This window comes from Mustela putorius, unplaced genomic scaffold (assembly GCF_011764305.1).
Source record: "Mustela putorius furo isolate JIRA1106 unplaced genomic scaffold, ASM1176430v1.1 tig00000430_pilon_pilon_pilon, whole genome shotgun sequence".
In the NCBI taxonomy this organism is placed as follows: Eukaryota; Metazoa; Chordata; class Mammalia; order Carnivora; family Mustelidae; genus Mustela; species Mustela putorius.
Window position 1 is genome coordinate 18,901,720 of NW_025421377.1, and position 19,802 is coordinate 18,921,521.

General features: G+C 35.6%; 1 protein-coding gene across 2 annotated transcripts in view; it reads right to left on the reverse strand.

Annotated features, from left to right (window-relative positions):
- TMPRSS11A (transmembrane serine protease 11A) overlaps positions 1-19,802 on the reverse strand; it is a 58,726-nt gene that overhangs the window by 27,673 nt on the left and 11,251 nt on the right. For both annotated transcript variants that reach the window (XM_013062347.2, XM_013062348.2), the window contains exons 2-3: positions 12,838-12,959; positions 10,910-11,028 (exon numbers count right to left, since the gene is read on the reverse strand). In XM_013062347.2, the coding sequence (XP_012917801.1) occupies positions 10,910-11,028; positions 12,838-12,959 (241 nt within the window). The remainder of the gene's footprint in view (positions 1-10,909; positions 11,029-12,837; positions 12,960-19,802) is intronic.

Sequence of the window (19,802 nt, forward strand, 5' to 3'; positions counted from 1 at the left end):
CACAATGTGTAGTAGGCAGCAGTTAAGGGGTCAAGAAACTGTTTTAGCCCTCTTGCAAGGCAGTCTGTTTTCTTTGTTCTTTAAAAATGAGAACTATAACCTCGATTGTTCTTATTGTAATTTTTAAAGTTGTTATCTATTTAAAACTCTAGATTTTTGGCAAAACCCAAGAATCAAAAAGTCAGCTATGAATAATTTTTCTAAACCTACATAGAGTGTGGACACCCTTCACGTCAGTGATAGTATTTATGGAATTCTGAAGTTTGGTGGCCTTCTGGGTATTGAGTCAATTTGTGTCCACAAAAGTCCTTTCAAAAAAAAAAAAAAAAAGCTGTGTCTAGTAGAGATGGAAGTTGGATCCAGTCATGTGGGGGCTGTGGATATGTGGATGAAGTGCCATGGAAGTGTGACATTCTGATTACCCCAAACCAGGAGTAATGATATCAACAAATCAGTTGTGATATTATTGAAGATATTTCTTTGGTTGCCCTAGTCCTCCTCAGTGTTTCCTTATAGGATGTTAGAAAGAAACAGATGGACATCTGTAACTGTTTAATCACACATAGCAAGTAGCAATATATTGGATAAGCCTTATGCCAAATTGGCTTATATTCCTGAGACTGAGAGGCAAAGTAAATTCAGTAAATTAAAGTGTTTGCAATTAAGGGTGATAAAGGATAAATTAGTAACTTTCAGCATAACACAAAGGCTTAGATCTCTGAATTACCATTTTAGAAGAGGAAAATATATAATTTGTGTCTTTTCAAAGTTATAATAAAGATATTTAAACCAGAATGCCTGAGGCAAAGGAATGTGCTCTCCAGGTGTGTTGTCCTTGAAATCTCCAAATTATTCAGTGAAAAGGAGAAAGGGAGAGAATATGAATCAGTACTCTTAGAATCTTTTATATTTCCTGAATGATGAACAATAATCTAAATAGATTATCCAGTAAAGATTGTGCTATAATCTAACTTCATCAGGAAGTTTAGAGATGGTTCATATTGCTTCCTTTCAAAAAAAAAAAAAAAAAAAAAAAAACTTCTCTCAGAAAACACCCATCCACATTTTTTCTCCTAATCATGGTTTGTTTATGCTAAACATATACAGGCAGATATTTTCATCAGCCTCCTTCCTCTATTATAGTTGTTTGTTTCTGTTGTCTTCCTCCTCAAAAACTGATACAGACAAGAGACCATAAGCAAAAACTGGTATCAAAAGACAAAGAAAGTCATTATATAATGAAAAAGGAGTCAATTCATCTGGAAGACATAGCCATCATAAATATTGTACCTAAATAAATCAAGCAAATACAAACAGATATGAAGAGAGAAATAAACTATGCAATAATAGTAGAGGACTTCGCATCCCATTTTTATCATGGATCCATCAACCAGACAGAAAATCAATAAGGAAACATTGGGTTTGACCATACTTTATACCAAGTGGACTAACCAGTCATATATAGGATATCCCACCTAACAGCAAGAGAATACACATTCTTCTCAAACACACATGGAAAATTCTTTAGGATTTATATGCTCTATAATGATAGATCATTGTAAGTCACAAAACAAGTCTTAGCAAATACTTAAGACTGAAATCATACTGTTTTTGATGATGTTTTGACTACTATGTTTTGACTAGCATGAAACTAGAAGTTAATAACTGGAGGAAAGCTAGAAAATTCACAAATATGTGGAAATTAAGCAACACACTTCTGAACAACCAATGGATCAGAGGAGAAACCAAAAGGAAAAAAAAAATCTTGAAACAAATGAAAATGGAAGCACATATCAAAACTATGGGATGTTGCAAAAGCAGTTCTAAAGTGGAATTTCACAGTGATAAATGTCTACATTAAGAAAAAAGAAAGATCTTAAATAAACAACCTAATTCACACCTCAAGGAATTAGAAAAGAAGAAAAACTATTGTGCACCTGAAACTAATATAACACTATGTTAACTATACTGAAATTAAAAATTTAAAAAAGAAGTAGAAGAAATAAACAAAGTCCAGAGTTAGCAGAAGGAAGGAAATAACAAAGATCAGAGCAAAATTAAATGAAATAGAGACTAAAAGATAACAGAAAGGATCAACAAAACTTAGAGTTGGTTTTTTTTGACAAATCTTTGGCTAAACTAAGAAAAAAAGAAGACTCAAAATCAGAAAATGAAAGAAGAAATATTAAAATGGATACTACAGAAATGCAGAAGATCATAACAGACTACTGTGAACAATTATATATTAACAAATTGGATAACCTAGAATAAATGGACAAACTCCCGGAAACATGCAACCTACCAAGATTAAATCATGAAGAAATAGAAAATCTGAACAGATCAATAAGGAGCAAAGAGGTTGAATCTGTAATCAAAATCTCCCAGTATAGAAAAACTGATGGTTTCACTAGTGAATTCTACCAAACATTTAAAGAAAAATTAACACTGATTCTTCTCAAACTTTTCCAAAAAAAATGAAGAGGAAGGAACACTCCCAAATTCATTTTACACGGCAAGCATTAACCTAATACCAAAGCCAGATAAAGACACTACAGGCTAAAATTCCTGATGAATAGAGATACAAAAATTCTCAACAAAATTAATAAATCAAGTTCAACAATATATTGAAAGGATCATACATTATGATCAAGCAATATTAATTCCTGAGGTACAAGGATGCTTCAACATACACAAATCAATAAAATGTGATACACAGATTAATAGAATGAAAGAAAAATCATATAATTATCTCAACAGATGCAGAAAGATCACTTAACAAAAACAGCATCCCAGGGACGCCTGGGTGGCTCAGTTGGTTAAGCAGCTGCCTTCGGCTCAGGTCATGATCCCAGCGTCCTGGGATCGAGTCCCACATCGGGCTCCTTGCTCTGCAGGGAGCCTGCTTCTCTCTCTGACTCTGCCTTCCACTCTGTCTGCCTGTGCTCGCTCTCACTCTCTCTCTCTTACAAATAAATAAATAAAATCTTAAAAAAAAAAAAACAACAAATACAGCATCCTTTCATGATAAAAATTCTCAACAAATTATATATAGAAAGAATATACTTCAACATAATAAAGGCCATCTATGGCAAGCCCACAGCTTATATAATATTTCACAGGGAAAGGTTGAAATCTTCCTAAGATCAGGAACAAGACACCTAGGGTGCCCACTTTCACCACCTATTCAACATGGTACTGGAGTTCTAGCCAGAGCAATCAAGCAAGAAAAAGAAATAAAAGCCATCCAAATCAGAAGGGGATACATTGTCTTTATTTGCAGATATATTACTTTATATTGAGAAAATCCTAAAGATTCCACCAAAAAACTGTTGACTAATCCATGAATTCAGGAAAGGTGCAAGATACAAAATCAGTATACAGAAGATGGCTACCTTTGTATACATTAGCAATGAAATAGCTGAAAAAGAAATAAATACAATCATATCAAAAATAATGAAATACTTAAGATAAGTTTAATCAAGGAAGTGAAAGATCTATGCACTCAAAACTATGACATTTTGATGAAGGAAATCAAAGAAGACAAAAATAAATGAAAGATATCCTGTGTTCAGGATTAGAAGAATTAATATTGTTAAAATGTAAATACTGTCCAAAGCATCTATAGATAAATGCAATCTCTATCAAAATTCTAGTGGCATAAATAGAAAAAATAGAAATAGAAATAGAAAAAAAGTCCTAAAAGTTATATGGAACGACAGAAGATCATGCATAGCTAAACAGTCTTGAGAAAGAAGAACGAAGTCAGAAACATCACACTTCATGATTCCAAACTCTAATACAAAGCTATAGTAATCAAAACAGCAGGGTACTGACATAAAAACAGACAGACCAATGGAAAAGAATCAAGAGCCCAGAAATAAACCCTCACATTTATGATCAGCTAATATTTAGCAAGGCACCCAGGAGTACTCACTGGGGAAAGGATAATCTGTTCAATAGACAGTGTTGGAAGGCTAATAACATGCAGAAGAATGAAATAGGGCCCTTATGTACCATCTCAAAAATAATTTGAAATGGATTAAAGACTTAAGCATAAAACCTGAAACCATAAAATTTCTAGAAGAAAACATAAGGAAAAAGCTTCTTGACATCAGTTGTGGCAACAATTACTTGAATATGATATCAAAAGCATAAGCAACAAAAGCAAAAATTAGTACGTGGATCTTTATCAAACTGAAAAGCTCCTATACACCAAAGGAAGTCACCAACAAAATGAAAAGGAAACCTCTGGAATGGGAGAAAATATTTGCAAATCATATATCTGATAAAGGGTTAATATCCAAAATATATAAAGAACTTATATAACTCAACAGAAAAAAAAAAGTCTGATTAAAAAATGGGTATAAGAGCTTAATAGATATTTCTTCACAGAAGACATACCAAATGGTCAACAGGTACTTGAATAGGGGTTCAGTATCACACTAATCATCAGGGAAATGAAAATCAAAACTCACTGAGATATCATCTTACACCTTTTAGAATGGCTATCATCAAAAAGACAAGAGATGACAAGTGTTGGAGAGGATGCCATCCCTTGTGCACTCTTGAAGAATGTAAACTGGTGCAGCCACTATGGAAAATAGTAGGGAAGTGTCTACTACTTTATGATATAGCAATTCTGCTTCTGGGTATGTATACAAACGTGTGTGTGTTGTGTGTGCATGAGTGTGTACACAGAAATATTATTCAGGCACAAGAAAGAAGGAAATCCTGTTATTTGGGAAAATACAGATAGAACTTGAGGGCATTATGCTAAGTGAAATAAATCAGACAAAGACAAATACTGTCTAATACCACTTAGATGTGAAATCTAAAAAGCTGAATTCACAGAAGCAGAGTAGACTGGTGGTTACCATGGCTTGGAGTGGGGGTGGGGTCATGGGAGAAGCAGGGTGATGTTGATGGAAGGGTACGAACTTCCAGTTATAAGATGAACAAGTTTTAGGGATCTAATGTACAACATGGGGATTATAGCTAATAATACTGTGCTATATACTTGAATGTTGCTAAGGAAATAAGACATGAAATGTTGTCATCCCAAAAAAGAAAGGGTAATTATGTGAGATGATGGAGGTGTTACAGTGATAATTATTTTGCAGTATATCAAATCAACATGTTTTGTATTGTAAACTGACACAATGTTACATGTAAGTTGTATCTCAGTAAAGCTGAACACAAAGCTGATACCAGGAAGTGAGGAAACTATGGAGGAGGGCATATATAACAAATAAACCTGGTGTGTTGTTTAGCTAAGAGTTAACTATCACAACATATGTCCTTATAACTAACAAAACTAAAAAAAAAAAATAGGAAAATAATAAATTTAAATATTAAATGGGAGAAAAATTGATGTAGAATTGAGCTTCCTATCTTAGCTGAGTACCTTCCTAACAAGTAGAACAATTTAATGGAAAGAGCACATGTTCCGATTTCTTCCATGGCTTTGCATCTCCCCTGTGGTATTTACTGGCTGTGGACCTCAACTTCAGAGGCTTAGTTCTCTTATCTGTCAAGTGTGATAATAATGTCTCCTTTGCAGTGTTATATTGCAGATTAGACATGAAATAGGCAATTATCTTTTTCTTCCAGGATTCAAATTAAACACATTGAAGTTGGAGGTGCAGTAATACACATCTTCCTTTTGATATGCCTAATCTTTAATTACAAAATAAATGTAAGTCTGTGTTCTCATGTAAGTTCTCAGCCATACTCTACATTCAATCTTTCTAACCTCTGAACATGGAGTTTCTTGATGATGTCTGCTTAGAATTTTCTCAAATCTTCCAAATCCAGTTTCTTCTTTCTAGGCATAGGGCCATAGTCCCACACCAAGCATGGAGCATTTCTTGCCTTATGCATCCAGACTTAAAGACTAATACCTTTGTTAAGTTTAAGTTTACCTTGACTCAGTTCCCTTTTCTTAGGGGCATTTCCTGCCTCAATGTTGATCAGAGCCAAATTTCTCACTTTTGTCATCTAATTCTTTTAGACAGTAAATTTCTAATTAGTTTATCTCCTTGTAACTCTGTTTCCAAGTTCCTTGTTTCTATAGTTACAGACTGTATAGACACATAGTATCAAGTATATTTTGGGAATCATTTTAGGCCCTTTTTGGGTGTCCCTGGGTGCTCCTTGGACATAGGAGCAGTGTTTTTTTAGGGGGAGACAACCTTAAGAAAATTCCCAACTGTCGCCATTGTTAATGCAGATGATGGTCACTAGCCCATGTAGATAGTGTAATTGAAAGATACTAATGTACTATGGATAATTACTTGATCTCTGGAATTTTGTAGGATTGTAGATGGGAAGTAAAATCGCACAGGTGATTCTTAGGGATGATGTAAGTTTATTAAGAACATGTAATCTCAAATTTTAACTATTATCATTTACTAGCTGTATGATCTTGAATAATTTAACTTTTCTATACCTTGATTTTTCTCATCTATAAAATTGTGATAATAATTGTACTTACCTCATAAAGTTGTTTTTGAGAATTAACTAAAATAATACAAATTGGGTGCTTAATGTAGTGTTTGGCACTCAGTACATGTTAGTGATTTTTATGGTGTTACAAGCTTATAGCTTTCACATTTGTAATGGCCCTATAGTTTAAAAATATTTCCTCATATTGCTAAAATATATTTCTTCAAATAAAGTACTGCCTCAGCCAGTGACTCTACCCAAACTTCTAATAATTAAAGAAAGTGACCTACCCATTTGGGAGTGTCATGAATTTTTGGTGTCTGGTTACTGGAGTTCTTTTAGCAGTATATGAGCATGAGCTCATTTTACTTTTGTACCTCTATTTACATTCAAATCAGTAAATCCCCAATTATGAGGAAGAACAGGACCTGCAACTTGTCTTTCTTGGCTGTCTAGTTAGCACCCATATAGGACAGAAGAAAAATCTGGTTTTATTCATTGGGATTTAACAACAATAAACAGGAGTGGCTCAGGATAAAGCATGAACCCTTTGTGTAATTCTTCTAAAGGTGACTCGGTGGTGAGTGAAGGAAAAATGGTCTCATTTAACAATTTTAAATTGTCTCATTTAAACAGAGCTAAATAATACCACATTTTTCTTGACCACAGAAACCTAGCTGAATTTCTTTTCTTTGAAGCTATTCTGACCTTACAGTCCTCAACATACAATTTGGTTTTTAATTATGTCAGGCTGTTCAGTTTCATGTGTGTGATTCTCATTTCTCCAAAGAGATTGGAAGAAATTTGAGGAGATAGATCATGTTTCCTTTTCTGCAAGACTCAAGTGCAAAGAAATGTAAAGAGCTGAACAATCATACCACATATTGGGAAGAAAGATTGTTTAGTTAAATTGGGAAAACTGGCTCACTTATATGCAGAATAAAACCTGAGACCCTACCTAACATTACATACATGGTGGACTTTAGATCCATTGAAGACCTAATATAAAAAGTAAAACTATAAACTTTTTTTTTTTTAAAGATTTTATTTGTTTATTTGACAGACAGAGATCACAAATAGGCAGAGCGGCAGGCAGAGAGAGAGAGAGGAGGAAGCAGGCCTCCGGCTGAGCAGAGAACCCGATGCGGGGCTCGATCCCACAACCTGGGATCATGACCTGAGCCGAAGGCAGAGGCCTTAACCCACTGAGCCACCCAGGCGCCCCAAAACTATAAGCTTAATAGAAGAAAATATGGTAAAATACTTTTATGACTTAGAGGAAATGTCTTCTATAAAAAAATTTATAAAAAACATGAACATAAGACAAAGAAAATTGATGAAGATGATTACTTCAAAATTATGGATTTCTATTTCATGAAGAACAGCATAGTCCAAATTAATAGAAAACAGAATGGATAACTGTAATTTCTACAACCAACAAACTGTTCATATTTGGAAAATATAAGGACCTCCTGGAAAATAACCCTAATAAAATAAAATAACTCCAATAGTGAAACAGGTAAAGGATAGGTACCAATGGTTTATAAAAATGAAAAGTTTGCTAATAAGTATGTTTGATAGTGCACAAACTCATTAGTAATTAGAAAAATTAAATTAAATCCAAATAAGATATAACTTATTGCTTATTAGGCTGGCAGAAATCAGCAAGCCAAGTAATACCAAGTATGGGCAAAGATATGGGGACCTGCACTGCTGACGGAATGTACACTGGTTCAGACATTCTGAAGAGCAATCCAGCTAGTTAGTCAAGTTAAGTGGATGCACACCCAATGACCCAGTGACTCTGCCTTCAGAAGAACTTGCAGAGGTCCATAGGGGACAAGTAGGAGGCAGTTTAGTGCAGCATCTCTTGGGATAATGGGCAGGAGGTAAAATATGGCAGATACAGACTGGGAATCATTCTGTGGCAGCCAATAGCAATGGATTAGATGTACATTTAACAACATGGATAGAGCTTAAAAAACAGATCTGAGTAAAAAAGTCTGAAACAAAAGGTGATGCCACGGACTGAATATTTGTTGCCCCTCCCTCTGGCCCCCACTCCCTACCCCCCCCACCAACCCCGGCCCGGATTCACATGTTGAAATGCTAACCCTCAATGTAATGGTATTAGAGGTGGGGCCTTTGAGAGGTGATTAGGTCATGAAGGGGCTGGTGCTCTTATAACAAGAAACCCAGAAAGCCCTTTATGTCTGTTCTCATCCATGTGAGGATATGTCTAGAAATCTGCAGTCTGCAACCTGAAAGAGGGTCATCTCTTGATGAACCTGACCACACTGGTCCCTGATCTCAGACTTCCAGTCTCCAAAACTTTGAGAAGTAAATTTCTGGTATTTATTAGCCACCCAGTATCTGGTACTTTGGTATAGTTGTCTAAACTGACTAAGACAACTGAGTTATTACACAAAGAATAAATTAAAGGCACGTGCATACAAAACAACAAAACTAATTTTTACAAGAATGAAAGCAAACAAAAGAATATACATGAAATAAGGAATGGTAGCCTGTAGGGAGAGGTGAATGAGAATGTGTTATGAGAAAAATAATGACGACCCCAGAAGTGCCTTGCCTGCGCTCGTGATGTGTTATTACCTAACTTAGCCTTTGCACCTGAGGCTCCTTCATTCCTAGAAATGTGTGCTTTACTGAAACCTTAAAGTCCGTTTTCAAACACACTTTTGCTATTATAAATGCACTTTGCCTTTCTTTATTTCATTTAAAAAGATCTATTGCATTCCTGTCCATTTACTTCAGTAAAGATAGTGTCTTGGTTAGCCTAAAACAACAACAATGTTGTCTGTAAAGCATAAAGAAAACATTTTAAACTTTCTTGATTTATTGTAAACAGTTTCCAAGTTCAAAGAATTTGTACATCGAAGACAGATTATTTTTTATTATTGTTTTTACATTGAAGAAGTTATGTGGAGTCACTCAGGGTTAGAGGGCTAAAGGAAGTACCAGGGCACGTGCCCAGGTTTCTTTGGCATTCCTCAAGAAATGATTGCAAATGCTGTTTTCTAAGGTACTATAGATATAGAGGAATGGAAGAATATATTTCAGCCTACAAACATTAATTAATGATTTGGAGGGACAAGACTGTAAGATGGAACCAAAGTGCATGATTTAGTGAGGCTTGAAAATATAGGTTATAAACTCCATGATATTATTGCAAATACGTTGCAATTGAGTGTGCAAAGGGATAAAGATCAGGTGGTGATAGGAAAATGAAAATTGATTTGAGAAAGAAAGGAAATATTTAGAACTAAAAAGGTTCTATGACTGCTAAAACAAACCAATACATCTGCCATTCCCACTGTTTTGAAATAACTGTACTGCCATGCTTCCTTGTCAAATAAGTTAAATTAAGCTTAATTTTTTTAAAGATTTTATTTATTTATTTGACAGACAGAGATCACGAGTAGGCAGAGCAGCAGGCAGAGAGAGAGAGAGGGGGAAGCAGGCTCCCTGCTAAGCAGAAGGCCTGATGAGGGGCTCGATCTCAGGACCCTGAGATCATGACCAGAGCCGGAGGCAGAGGCTTAACCCACTGAGCCACCCAGGCACCCCAAATTAAGCTCAGTTTTTTTTTTTTTTTAAGATTTTATTTATTTACTTAACAGACAGAGATCACAAGTAGGCAGAGAGGCAGGCAGAGAGCGAGGAAGGGAGAGAGTCCGACGCGGGGCTCGATCCCAGGACCCTGGGATCATGACCTGGGCTGAAGGCAGAGGCTTAACCCACTGAGCCACCCAGGTGCCCCTAAGCTTAGTTTTTAAGTGATGGTTCACACACACCATCACCTTATCACACATCATGTGGAGAAATATATTATAACTGAGTTTACTTTTTCCTTTTTGGGGGCAGTCCTATATTTTAGTTTTAAAAAAATTATTAGTATTGCATTTGAATATTACATAATAGGTCTGGCTATTTTATCTTTATTAGCATGCTTGTGAGATAAAATTAGTATTTGTGGTTATCTTTCCTTCTCCCATAGATTTTAAAAATATTTTAAATCTTAGAATGTGGTCCCATGACATGAAATGTGGTCACATTTCATTCTTAGAATGAAACATGTGGTTTCACAAGTAACCATTTCTGATACGGCTACACTTTATAATTTCGGGTGATATTATGGGGCAGGGGGGGAAGTCATAGGCTGGGATCGAGTTGGCCTCCGTTCTCTCACCTTTAGATGAGAAGACTGAGTTAGAGTGGTGCATCAGGCTCACTGTTAGAATGCAGATTCCTTTACTTCCTCATCCCTGACTACCTATCTCATCAGACACTGATTCAGCGAGTCTGGGGTGGGGCTTAGGACTCTTCAAGATGAATTCGATGCAAGTGGTCTGAAAATCATCTTTTGAGAAATATTGAAGGAAATGATCCACAAATCCCTTCCATCTACATTATTTCACAACAGAAAGGATATCATCTGACTTACCAAGTTCTCACTCATCTCCCGGAAGTCCTTAAGTTGGTATGTGTTGTTTTGTCCAGAATTACTATTGACTCGAAGATCTGAAATTTTAAAGGTGGCATGATAATACTCCATTTTCTGTCCTGTGATATAAAAGAAAAGTAGGAAATTACGTGATATGGGCATAGCTTTCAGGATCAAAGGTACAGATACAATGAGGCTAATATAAAGTCTTGAATTTCTGCTGAGATTCTTTAAAAATGTAGTTTCATTAGAATATTAATGAAAATGATGATTAATGTATTATGTTAATAATAGCTGATATTTACTGAGTGTGTATTATCTTGTGAAACATTGTTCTGGGTACTTTACATGTATTAATTCATTTGGTCCTTATTCTAGTTCTCCAAGATTGGGGTCTCCATTTCACAGGTGAAGTAAGTGAGGCACAGAGGTGATAAGTAACTTGCTCCAGGGTCTATAACTAGTAACTAGCCCAAGTTTAAACCGAGACAGTGTGACTCTAGACTGGAACCATTAATTCCTATACTGTTCCTTGCTGAGGGACAATGAAACGTATACCACCTTATACTCTATAGGAAGTAGATGTAAATGAACATCCTTGTGAATTTTGATTTGTAAAGATACAGTAAGAAAGATGGGAAAGAAAGGGGGAAAATTGTCAGAGGTGGGAGTTAAGAACACTGTGAACTGGGGTGAATCAGTCAGATTTCTGCTTGGCTACTGGGAAAGGTAAGAAAACAGAGAGCAGGGGAGACTTCTGGGAAATCTGGTAACCTTAGGAGTATGTCCTTGTGTGTGTGTGGTGGGGACAGGAGTGGACAAGAAAGGCTACAAGAGTTAAAAATAGAGAATGGAGCCATCACAGAATGATTCTCTCTCCCTGGGGAACCAAGGAGATAAAATGGGTTTCCCAGCTGTGGAACGGGAAAGGAAGAGGGATCTCAGGATGGCGCTTCTTCTACGTGGACTCTGTAGCGCCTTTTCTGGTCCCCCTGATATTTATCTCCTCAATCCATATTGTTATCAAACCTTATAGTCATAATAAAGGGGCTTTTGTGCAGTCACATGAACTGACCTAAGAATCTTTGGCTGTTGGCATGAACTACAGGTGGGGTTGTCATAGTAGGCCAGAGCTGTGTCCTTTAAAGCTCCTGATAGACTCTTCATCATTCCCCATCAAATCTGAGGCGATGACAATAGATGAGACCATTCAAGGAAGCAACCTGAGCTAGTTGTTTTATCATACACATCTGTGTGAGTGAGACTGTGAGATTTGTCAAAAAATGTTAATGGTTTGCAGTCTGTACAGAGAAACATACAATTTAAAAAGAACTCTGAAATGCAGTATTTGTGTGATTATAAATATAACAATTTTATTTATTTATTAGGCAATTAAAAAATACCTGAATATCATTTTAGAAAGAAAAAAAAATCTCTCTAAAAATAAGTAACAACATTCTGTCATATCTAGAGTTTACCAATTATTTTTAAATTCATTATTACTTTGGACATGTGTTTTTCTTTTGCCTTTAAATGTTGGTAGATAGGATGATGAGTAAATGAGCCAATTTTAATAATTATCACAGTTTTTCACTTGATGATTAGAGTTATTACGATTGCTAGTAAATTTTAGTTATTATTTTTGATCTTTTGTGTAGAATCTCAAAAGAATACTAGATCGTGAGCTCTAAGTAGATAGGAAACTTGTTTACTTAATGCTATTTCTTGAGTCTTCCAGAAAAGTACTCATATATAATTAGGTAGTCAGTAATTGTTTCTTAATAAAATTTTTGAATAAATTTAAACAATTCTAAATGTGGGCATTTGCTGGTAAAATTACAAAACTGTTTTGGGATGAAATCACATATACATATATATGAATGAGAAAAATGAAATCAAACTGGATGAAATCCATAATTTTTACCTACCAGAGACTAACACATGAGCCAAAACACCAATGGTCATTGCCACCACTGTCAGTAATAACAAAATGAGAAGGGCAGTCATCCATGGTTTCAAAACTCTGCTTCGAGTGCCAAATCCTGCTGTTCTGTGAAAAAGAAAACTCACCAGTTACTCTTCCATGGTAATGGTTACAGGCTTTCCGGTTTTCATTTGGATAAGATCAAGTTGCTTTGGTCTGCCTTTCTCAGCAAGAAGACATTTGTCTTCTGTTTTCATCAAGGTTATCTTGGTGTGAAGGGAGGTTTTAAAAAGATCAGGATCTGAGAATCCATGATTTGCTCCTGGTCTCTATTTCCGGAGGCACTGGCTCTCTGTGGTGGCCGGTCCTGACTTAGCAATGTGGTCCAAAGCTTGAAAAAGGATGTTTTCCCTCCTTCCTCCAACATTATTTTTTCTCTTTTCTCTGTGTATCCTTTTAGAGTTTACAGAGTGATTTCAAATCTATTATCTTACTTATTTTTTATCTTTTAAGTCTTGGTTATGAAGTATTTCAGGTACATAGAAATTTAGAAGGAATAGTATAGTGGAACACCCCTATATTTATCACATCATTTTATCAGTTGTTAATATTTTTGCCATTTTGCTTCATTCATCTTGTTGCCATATTTTAATATGAAATAAGACATTATGACTTTTCATTACATCACCATTATAAACAGGGCATTTCCAACATAACCATAATACCATAACACTCCTAAAAATTAGCAATATTTCTCTAGTACATCCGACTATCCAGCCCACCTTCAAATTCCCTCTTTTATCTGCACTATGTTTACTGATGCTTTGTACAAATCAGGACATAATCAAGAATCATGTAGTATATTTGGTCATTACGTCTTTCAAGTCTTTTAAAGAAGAGTCCTTTTTCCTTTGAAAATTTTAATTATGTTGACTTGTTGAAGAAATCAAACCAGTTGTCCTTTAGAACATCACGCTTTTTACTTGTCTGAATGCTTTCTTATGATATCACTTACCTGGTTCTTCTATCCCTCTCATTTCCTGTTAGGGTAAACAGATCTAAAGACTTGATTAGATTTTGGTTAAATTCTTTTGACAAGACTACTTCAATGTGATGCTATGTATTTTTTACTTTTATCACATCAGAGTTAGAGGAAATCTCCATAATTTAGGAGGAGAAAAATAACTCTTTGCTTTTTTTCCTAGCCTCTTATGATCAACCATAGTGCTGATGATAGTGTGTCAAGTATTTGTTTGCATGTATATTAATCTAAACTTAGCTGTGCACTCCTTGTGGAGCTGGACTATTGTTGTTCATCTTCTTATCATTAAGATTTAATAAGGTTGTCTGATAAAGAATGGGAATTTTATAAAGCAATGGAGGCAGATATTATACCAGCTTTACATATGAAACAACAGAGGCCGAGAGAACAGAAACTTGATTAGAGTCAAGTGGCTTAAAAGGGTTTTGGTCATCTAACTCATTGTGTAGTGCTCCTTCTCTACAACCTGCCATTGTAGTCAACTTCATTTATGCCTTTCAGTAGAATTTAGCTTTGGGGGCAGAGGGTATTTTTCATATTTCATATTTCCTTCACAAGATTTAGTGCAATGTTTTGTACTGAATGTAATTTTAAATAAATATTGGTTGATTTATATATTGATTTTAATACAAGCATATTTTTATATAAATGCAAGCACAAAAGATACAGTTTATGGACCTAAACAATTGAGAAGATGGTAGTTTTGGCATAAGTAATGTATTTACCTTATAAACCTAGTGGAACTTGAGAGATCTAAATTCTGATGAGTATAGAAAATATTGACAATGTGTGCACTGACTGATTAAAAAGAATCTAGACTGTGGAAAGGCAATGTGTCTTCTAATGGACCAAAGCTAAGGTGCTAGAATATAACAACAAACAGAAGCTCCATGGGGTATAATATTCCTCAGCCTCTTAAATGGCTTAAAACTTAAATTCAGAAATGAAAGATAACTTAGAGACTACCTGAAAAATTCAACATATTTTCCAGGTGAGAAAACTGAGGCCTAGAGATGATTAAATGACTTCTCTATTATAACCAAAATAGCAGTCATCTCAAACTCATGCCTTCTAACTCCTAGGGCACTTTTTTTTTTTTTTTCCAGTGCCAGATGGCTTTTCCATTGAGTGTATGTGAAAATTCTTAAATTAATTTATTATTCATATATTCATTCACTCACTTATTTATTCATTCATTCATTATTTATTTGACCTTTCAGTTTCTCAGAAAATCTTAGTGTATCTTCAAGTCATTCAAAAACAATAAGAAAACCAAAGAAGAAAGGCTAGACCTCAAGGAGATTTAAAAACTTTGAAATATATCTTCCCACCACATCAGAGTTCCTCTGAGTAGGACAAATGAAGAAGGTGGATGATAGGGAGCTCATCTCCAGTACTGAGATGCATGCAAACTCACACCATTACATACTGTATGGTGGGACTCTCAGCAGAAGAGTGGTTCAATAACCAATGACACATTGCTTCATGTGCTGTGGCAGTCACATCTATAAATCCCATACAAGGTGGGGTGCTCCCGAAACAAATGGGAGTAAGAATGGGGAATAATAGTATACAATGCCAAATTACAAAAGCTTCAGGAACCATAGGCTAAAGCTGCCCCTACTTAATCCTATATGAATAAACTTTCAACTCAGTTTCACTTTTATAAATACAAACAAGAAATTCATGAAAGCAAACATGCATCATTGACTTTCCATTCTAGAGAGGTTCTGCTAGTGATTTGCATAATATCACTTCAGATATGAAAAGAAATAGGCTTTGTAATGCCTTGGGAATCTAGCCTGATTGAAAGTAGAGATGCACTACACCATGGTGCTCATGCATTTTTTTCCTGCTTGCACCATAAAGCAAACACTGGTGTATTAATTTTCTATTGCCACAAATTACCGCAAAGTTAGCAGCTTAAAGCAACTAGTTCACAATTCTGTATATGTCATGTCTGGGTTCTCTGCTCAGGATCTCACAAGATTGAAATCAAGATGTTGGTTGGGGCTGCTGTCTGATCTAACATTTGCGATCATCTTCCAAGCTCACTTAGGTTATAGGCAGAGCTCAGGTCTTTGAAGATTTTATTTATTTATTTGAGAGAGAGAGAGAGTGAGAGCATATGTGAGCAGGGGGATGGATAGAGGGAGAGAGAATCTAAAGCAGCCTCTGTACTGAATGGGGAACCCAGCACAGGGTTTGGTCTCACTGCCCTGAGATCATGACCTGAGCCAAAATCAAGAGTCGGGAGCCCAACCAACTGAGCCACCCAGATGCCCCTGAGTTCAGCTCTTTGATGCTAAACTGGGGTTCCTGTTCTCTTGCTGGCTGTCACAGACCTTCCTCTTTAACCTCCTTGATTTCACCCACATTCTTTTCATGTGGCCCACTCCATCTCTATAGCCAGCAATAGAGAATCAACCTTCAACAAATCTCTCACATCTTGAGTCTCTCTCTCTACAGGTAGAACCAGCTAGTTCTTTTCAAAGATGTTACCTGATTAGAGTAGGCCCACCAAGGATAATCTCCCCATTTTAAAGTCCACTGGTTTGAGGCCTCAATTACATCTGCAAAATTCCCTCATCGCAGCACATAGATTACAGTTTGAATAACTGGAAGAAGAAATGTGTACATTGATGGGTGGAAATCTTAGAGACCTTTTGAAAAGTTTTTCACAGCTAGAAATATTATGACTTTCATGAAGATGTACAGAAATCTCTATAGCCTTCAGAGAAAGCATGATTTTTATAGGAGGTGGTAGAGAACTTTTCATTAAAATGCAATTTTATGTTGAACATACAATTAGAAGACTAAGGGATATTTTACTCAACTAAGAACTGGGAGCAATACAAAGTGAACTCTTAGAACTTGAAATGGGAAGAATACTAAAAGTAATCCCTAATTGTGGTCTAATTAGTATTCTTCATCCCTTTAAGGAAAGGGCAAGAGATGATACTTATTCAGCATAACACAACCTATAATCTGTGTGAAATCCAATTTATCATATTCATTTGACCTTCATTAAGTTTGGTTATTCAGTGTTTAAAAGGGCATATTCATAGCATGGTATTTTCAAAGATGTTATTAATGAAAACATGGTAGTAATTTGAATAATTTTGTGACTATGCTTTCTGCAGTCTTGCAGACTAAAAAATACACACCTTGAGGAATATATAGAGAGTATTAATTATTCATGATCGCAGATAGGAATATTCTTTCTTTTTCAGTAACCAGTCTCTAAGCCAATGACTTATATATGTAAGTCCAAAGATGGCTTGGGTCAGCAAAAGATATAGACCTCTTTCTCCACATGGTTTTTCTTCTTTCTAGAAAGATTTCACTGAAGGCAACACCTTAGGCTCACTCCTCAGTCAACCACATGCCCTTTATCATTTTTTTTTAAAGATTTTATTTATTGATTGTTTCGACAGAGACAGAGATCACAAGTAGGCAGAGAGGCAGGCAGAGAGAGAGGAGGAAGCAGGCTGGCCGCTGAGCAGAGAGCCCGAAGTGGGACTCCATCCCAGGATCCGGGATCATGACTGGAGCCGAAGGCAGAGGCTTTAACCCACTGAGCCACCCAGGCACCCTGCCCTGTATCATTTTATCTGTAAGCTCTAAATATTTCCATTTTCAAGATTAGTCTTCTGCTTTCTCATAGGTAAATGTTATCATTTATCTGATAGGAAAATTCCTATCAGGAAAATTCATGTAATTATTATGCAAATGCCAATTTACAGACAGATTATGTTCCTACAAATCTTCATAAAGGCAGTTTTTTGAAGTTTGAATATATGATCTAATTTATTTTTTCACTTTTAATTTTATTTTTTGTTTTTGTATTTATTGTGTTCCATTAGTCAACATATAGTACATTATTGGTTTTTGATACTGTTCAATGATTCATTAGTTGCGTATAATACCTAGTACTCATTATCACACATGCCGTCCTTAATACCCATCACCTGGTTACCCTATCCCCCCAACCCCCTCCTTTCTGTAATCGTCATTTATTTCCCGGGACCCAGAGTCTCCCATGGTTTACCTCCATTGGTTAGTTTCCCAGGCCACTTACAAGACTACTTTAACTCCTAATACAACTGAACAAAGGTGCTAAGTGCACTAAATTCCTAGAAGCTCTTTGCTGCAGAGAACTTTGCTTGCCTTTTTCTAGCATAGGGCCCATCCCTAGAGGAAAGTTCTAGAAACAAAAGGCCAAATTTTCCTACCAGTGAAAATTGTCATTCCCTTTGAGCCACTGAAGTCAGACATTTGCTACAGAAGAGCAACCTTTCGTGGTGACCTAATATACATTGATATGTGAATATCTGGTTCCTCTGGTACTGTTTTATTCTATTCTATTTTATTTTTTTATTGTGTTTTATTTTAATTCCAGTATAGTTAGCATACAATGGTGTATTCGTTTCAAGTGTACAATACAGTGATTCAGCACTTCTGTACATTACTCCGTGCTCACCCTGATAAGCATACTCTTCTTAAACCCCTTCACCTATTTCACTCATCTCCTCACCCACCTCCCTTCTGGTGAGCACCTTTGTTCTCTACAGTTAATAGTCTATTTCTTGGTTTGTCTCTCTCTCTCTCTCTCTTTCTTCCCCTTTTTTGTTTTGTTTCTTAAATTCCACATATGAGTGAAATCATATGGTATTCGTCTTTCTCTGACTTATTTTGCTTAGCATTATTCTCTGTAGCTCCATCCATGTCATTGCTAATGGCAAAATTTCTTTATTTTTTATGGCTGAGTAATATCTCATCATTTAATAGTATATATGGAACATATATAATAATACATATATATGTTTATACATATAATATATATATATATTCCAACATAATAAACCATTATACACATACACACACACATACCACCTCTTCTTTAATCCATTCATCTGTTGATGGACACTTGGCTTGTTTCCATAATTTATCTATTATAAATAATGTTGAAATAAAATATGAGGTGCATGTATCCTTTTGAATTTAGTGTTTTTATATTTTCTGGGTAAATAATCCGTAGTATAATTATGGATGCTTCTATTTTTAACTTTTTGGATCATAGGCTGCTTCCATTTTTAACTTTTTGAGGAACCTCCAAGCTGTCTTCTGCAGTGACTCTTTTGGAATGACCATTTAATACTAAAATGGTAACAAGAGCTGCTATGTAGAAAGTGCTGACTTTGTGGGAGATATTGGCCTATTGTCACACTTCATCTTCCACACACTCTTGTCAGTAGAATTATTTATCTTCATTTTTCTAGTAAATAACTTGCTCAATTCACATAGCTAGTATGCAGAACTAAAACCCAATTGGCCTCTGTGATTCAAAGGCCCATTTTTCTCTGCATTATAAAATTTCTTTTTGAGATGGATTTTTATATTTTTCAGAATAGGCTTCCTATAAATTCAAATGAATAATGGGTGGTATTTCAAGTAGCGTAAAAGGCAAATGGAGAGTCTTATGAAGTGAAAGTAGAGTTTATTTGATCTACCGGTCGCCCATCTTCATTGCAGTGAAGGGTGAAATTTATTTTTGCTTTCACATCCTTTTCCTTTCTACTGGCTTTAGATTCTGATAACTTTAAAAAAGTTAGGATTCCCTTGTTTCCCTCACCCAAAAGCCTCCTATAATCATGACCATATTTGGGGTTACCTATAAACTGTGAAGTTTTAATTTGACACTTTTTTTTATGCTACCACAAATTCCCTGTATGTTTTATTGATTGAGATATTATGTGTACAAATATCCTTTTACTCTAAAGTGTGTAAGATCTTGAAGATAGTGAAAAAGTCTTCTATAGCATTGGACATTTCTTCAGAAATGTTCCCAGGGAGTGGGAAAAAGGGGGTCTCCCATAGTTAAGTAGGTTTGGAAAAAATGGGTTAAATAAGATAGGATCCTCCCT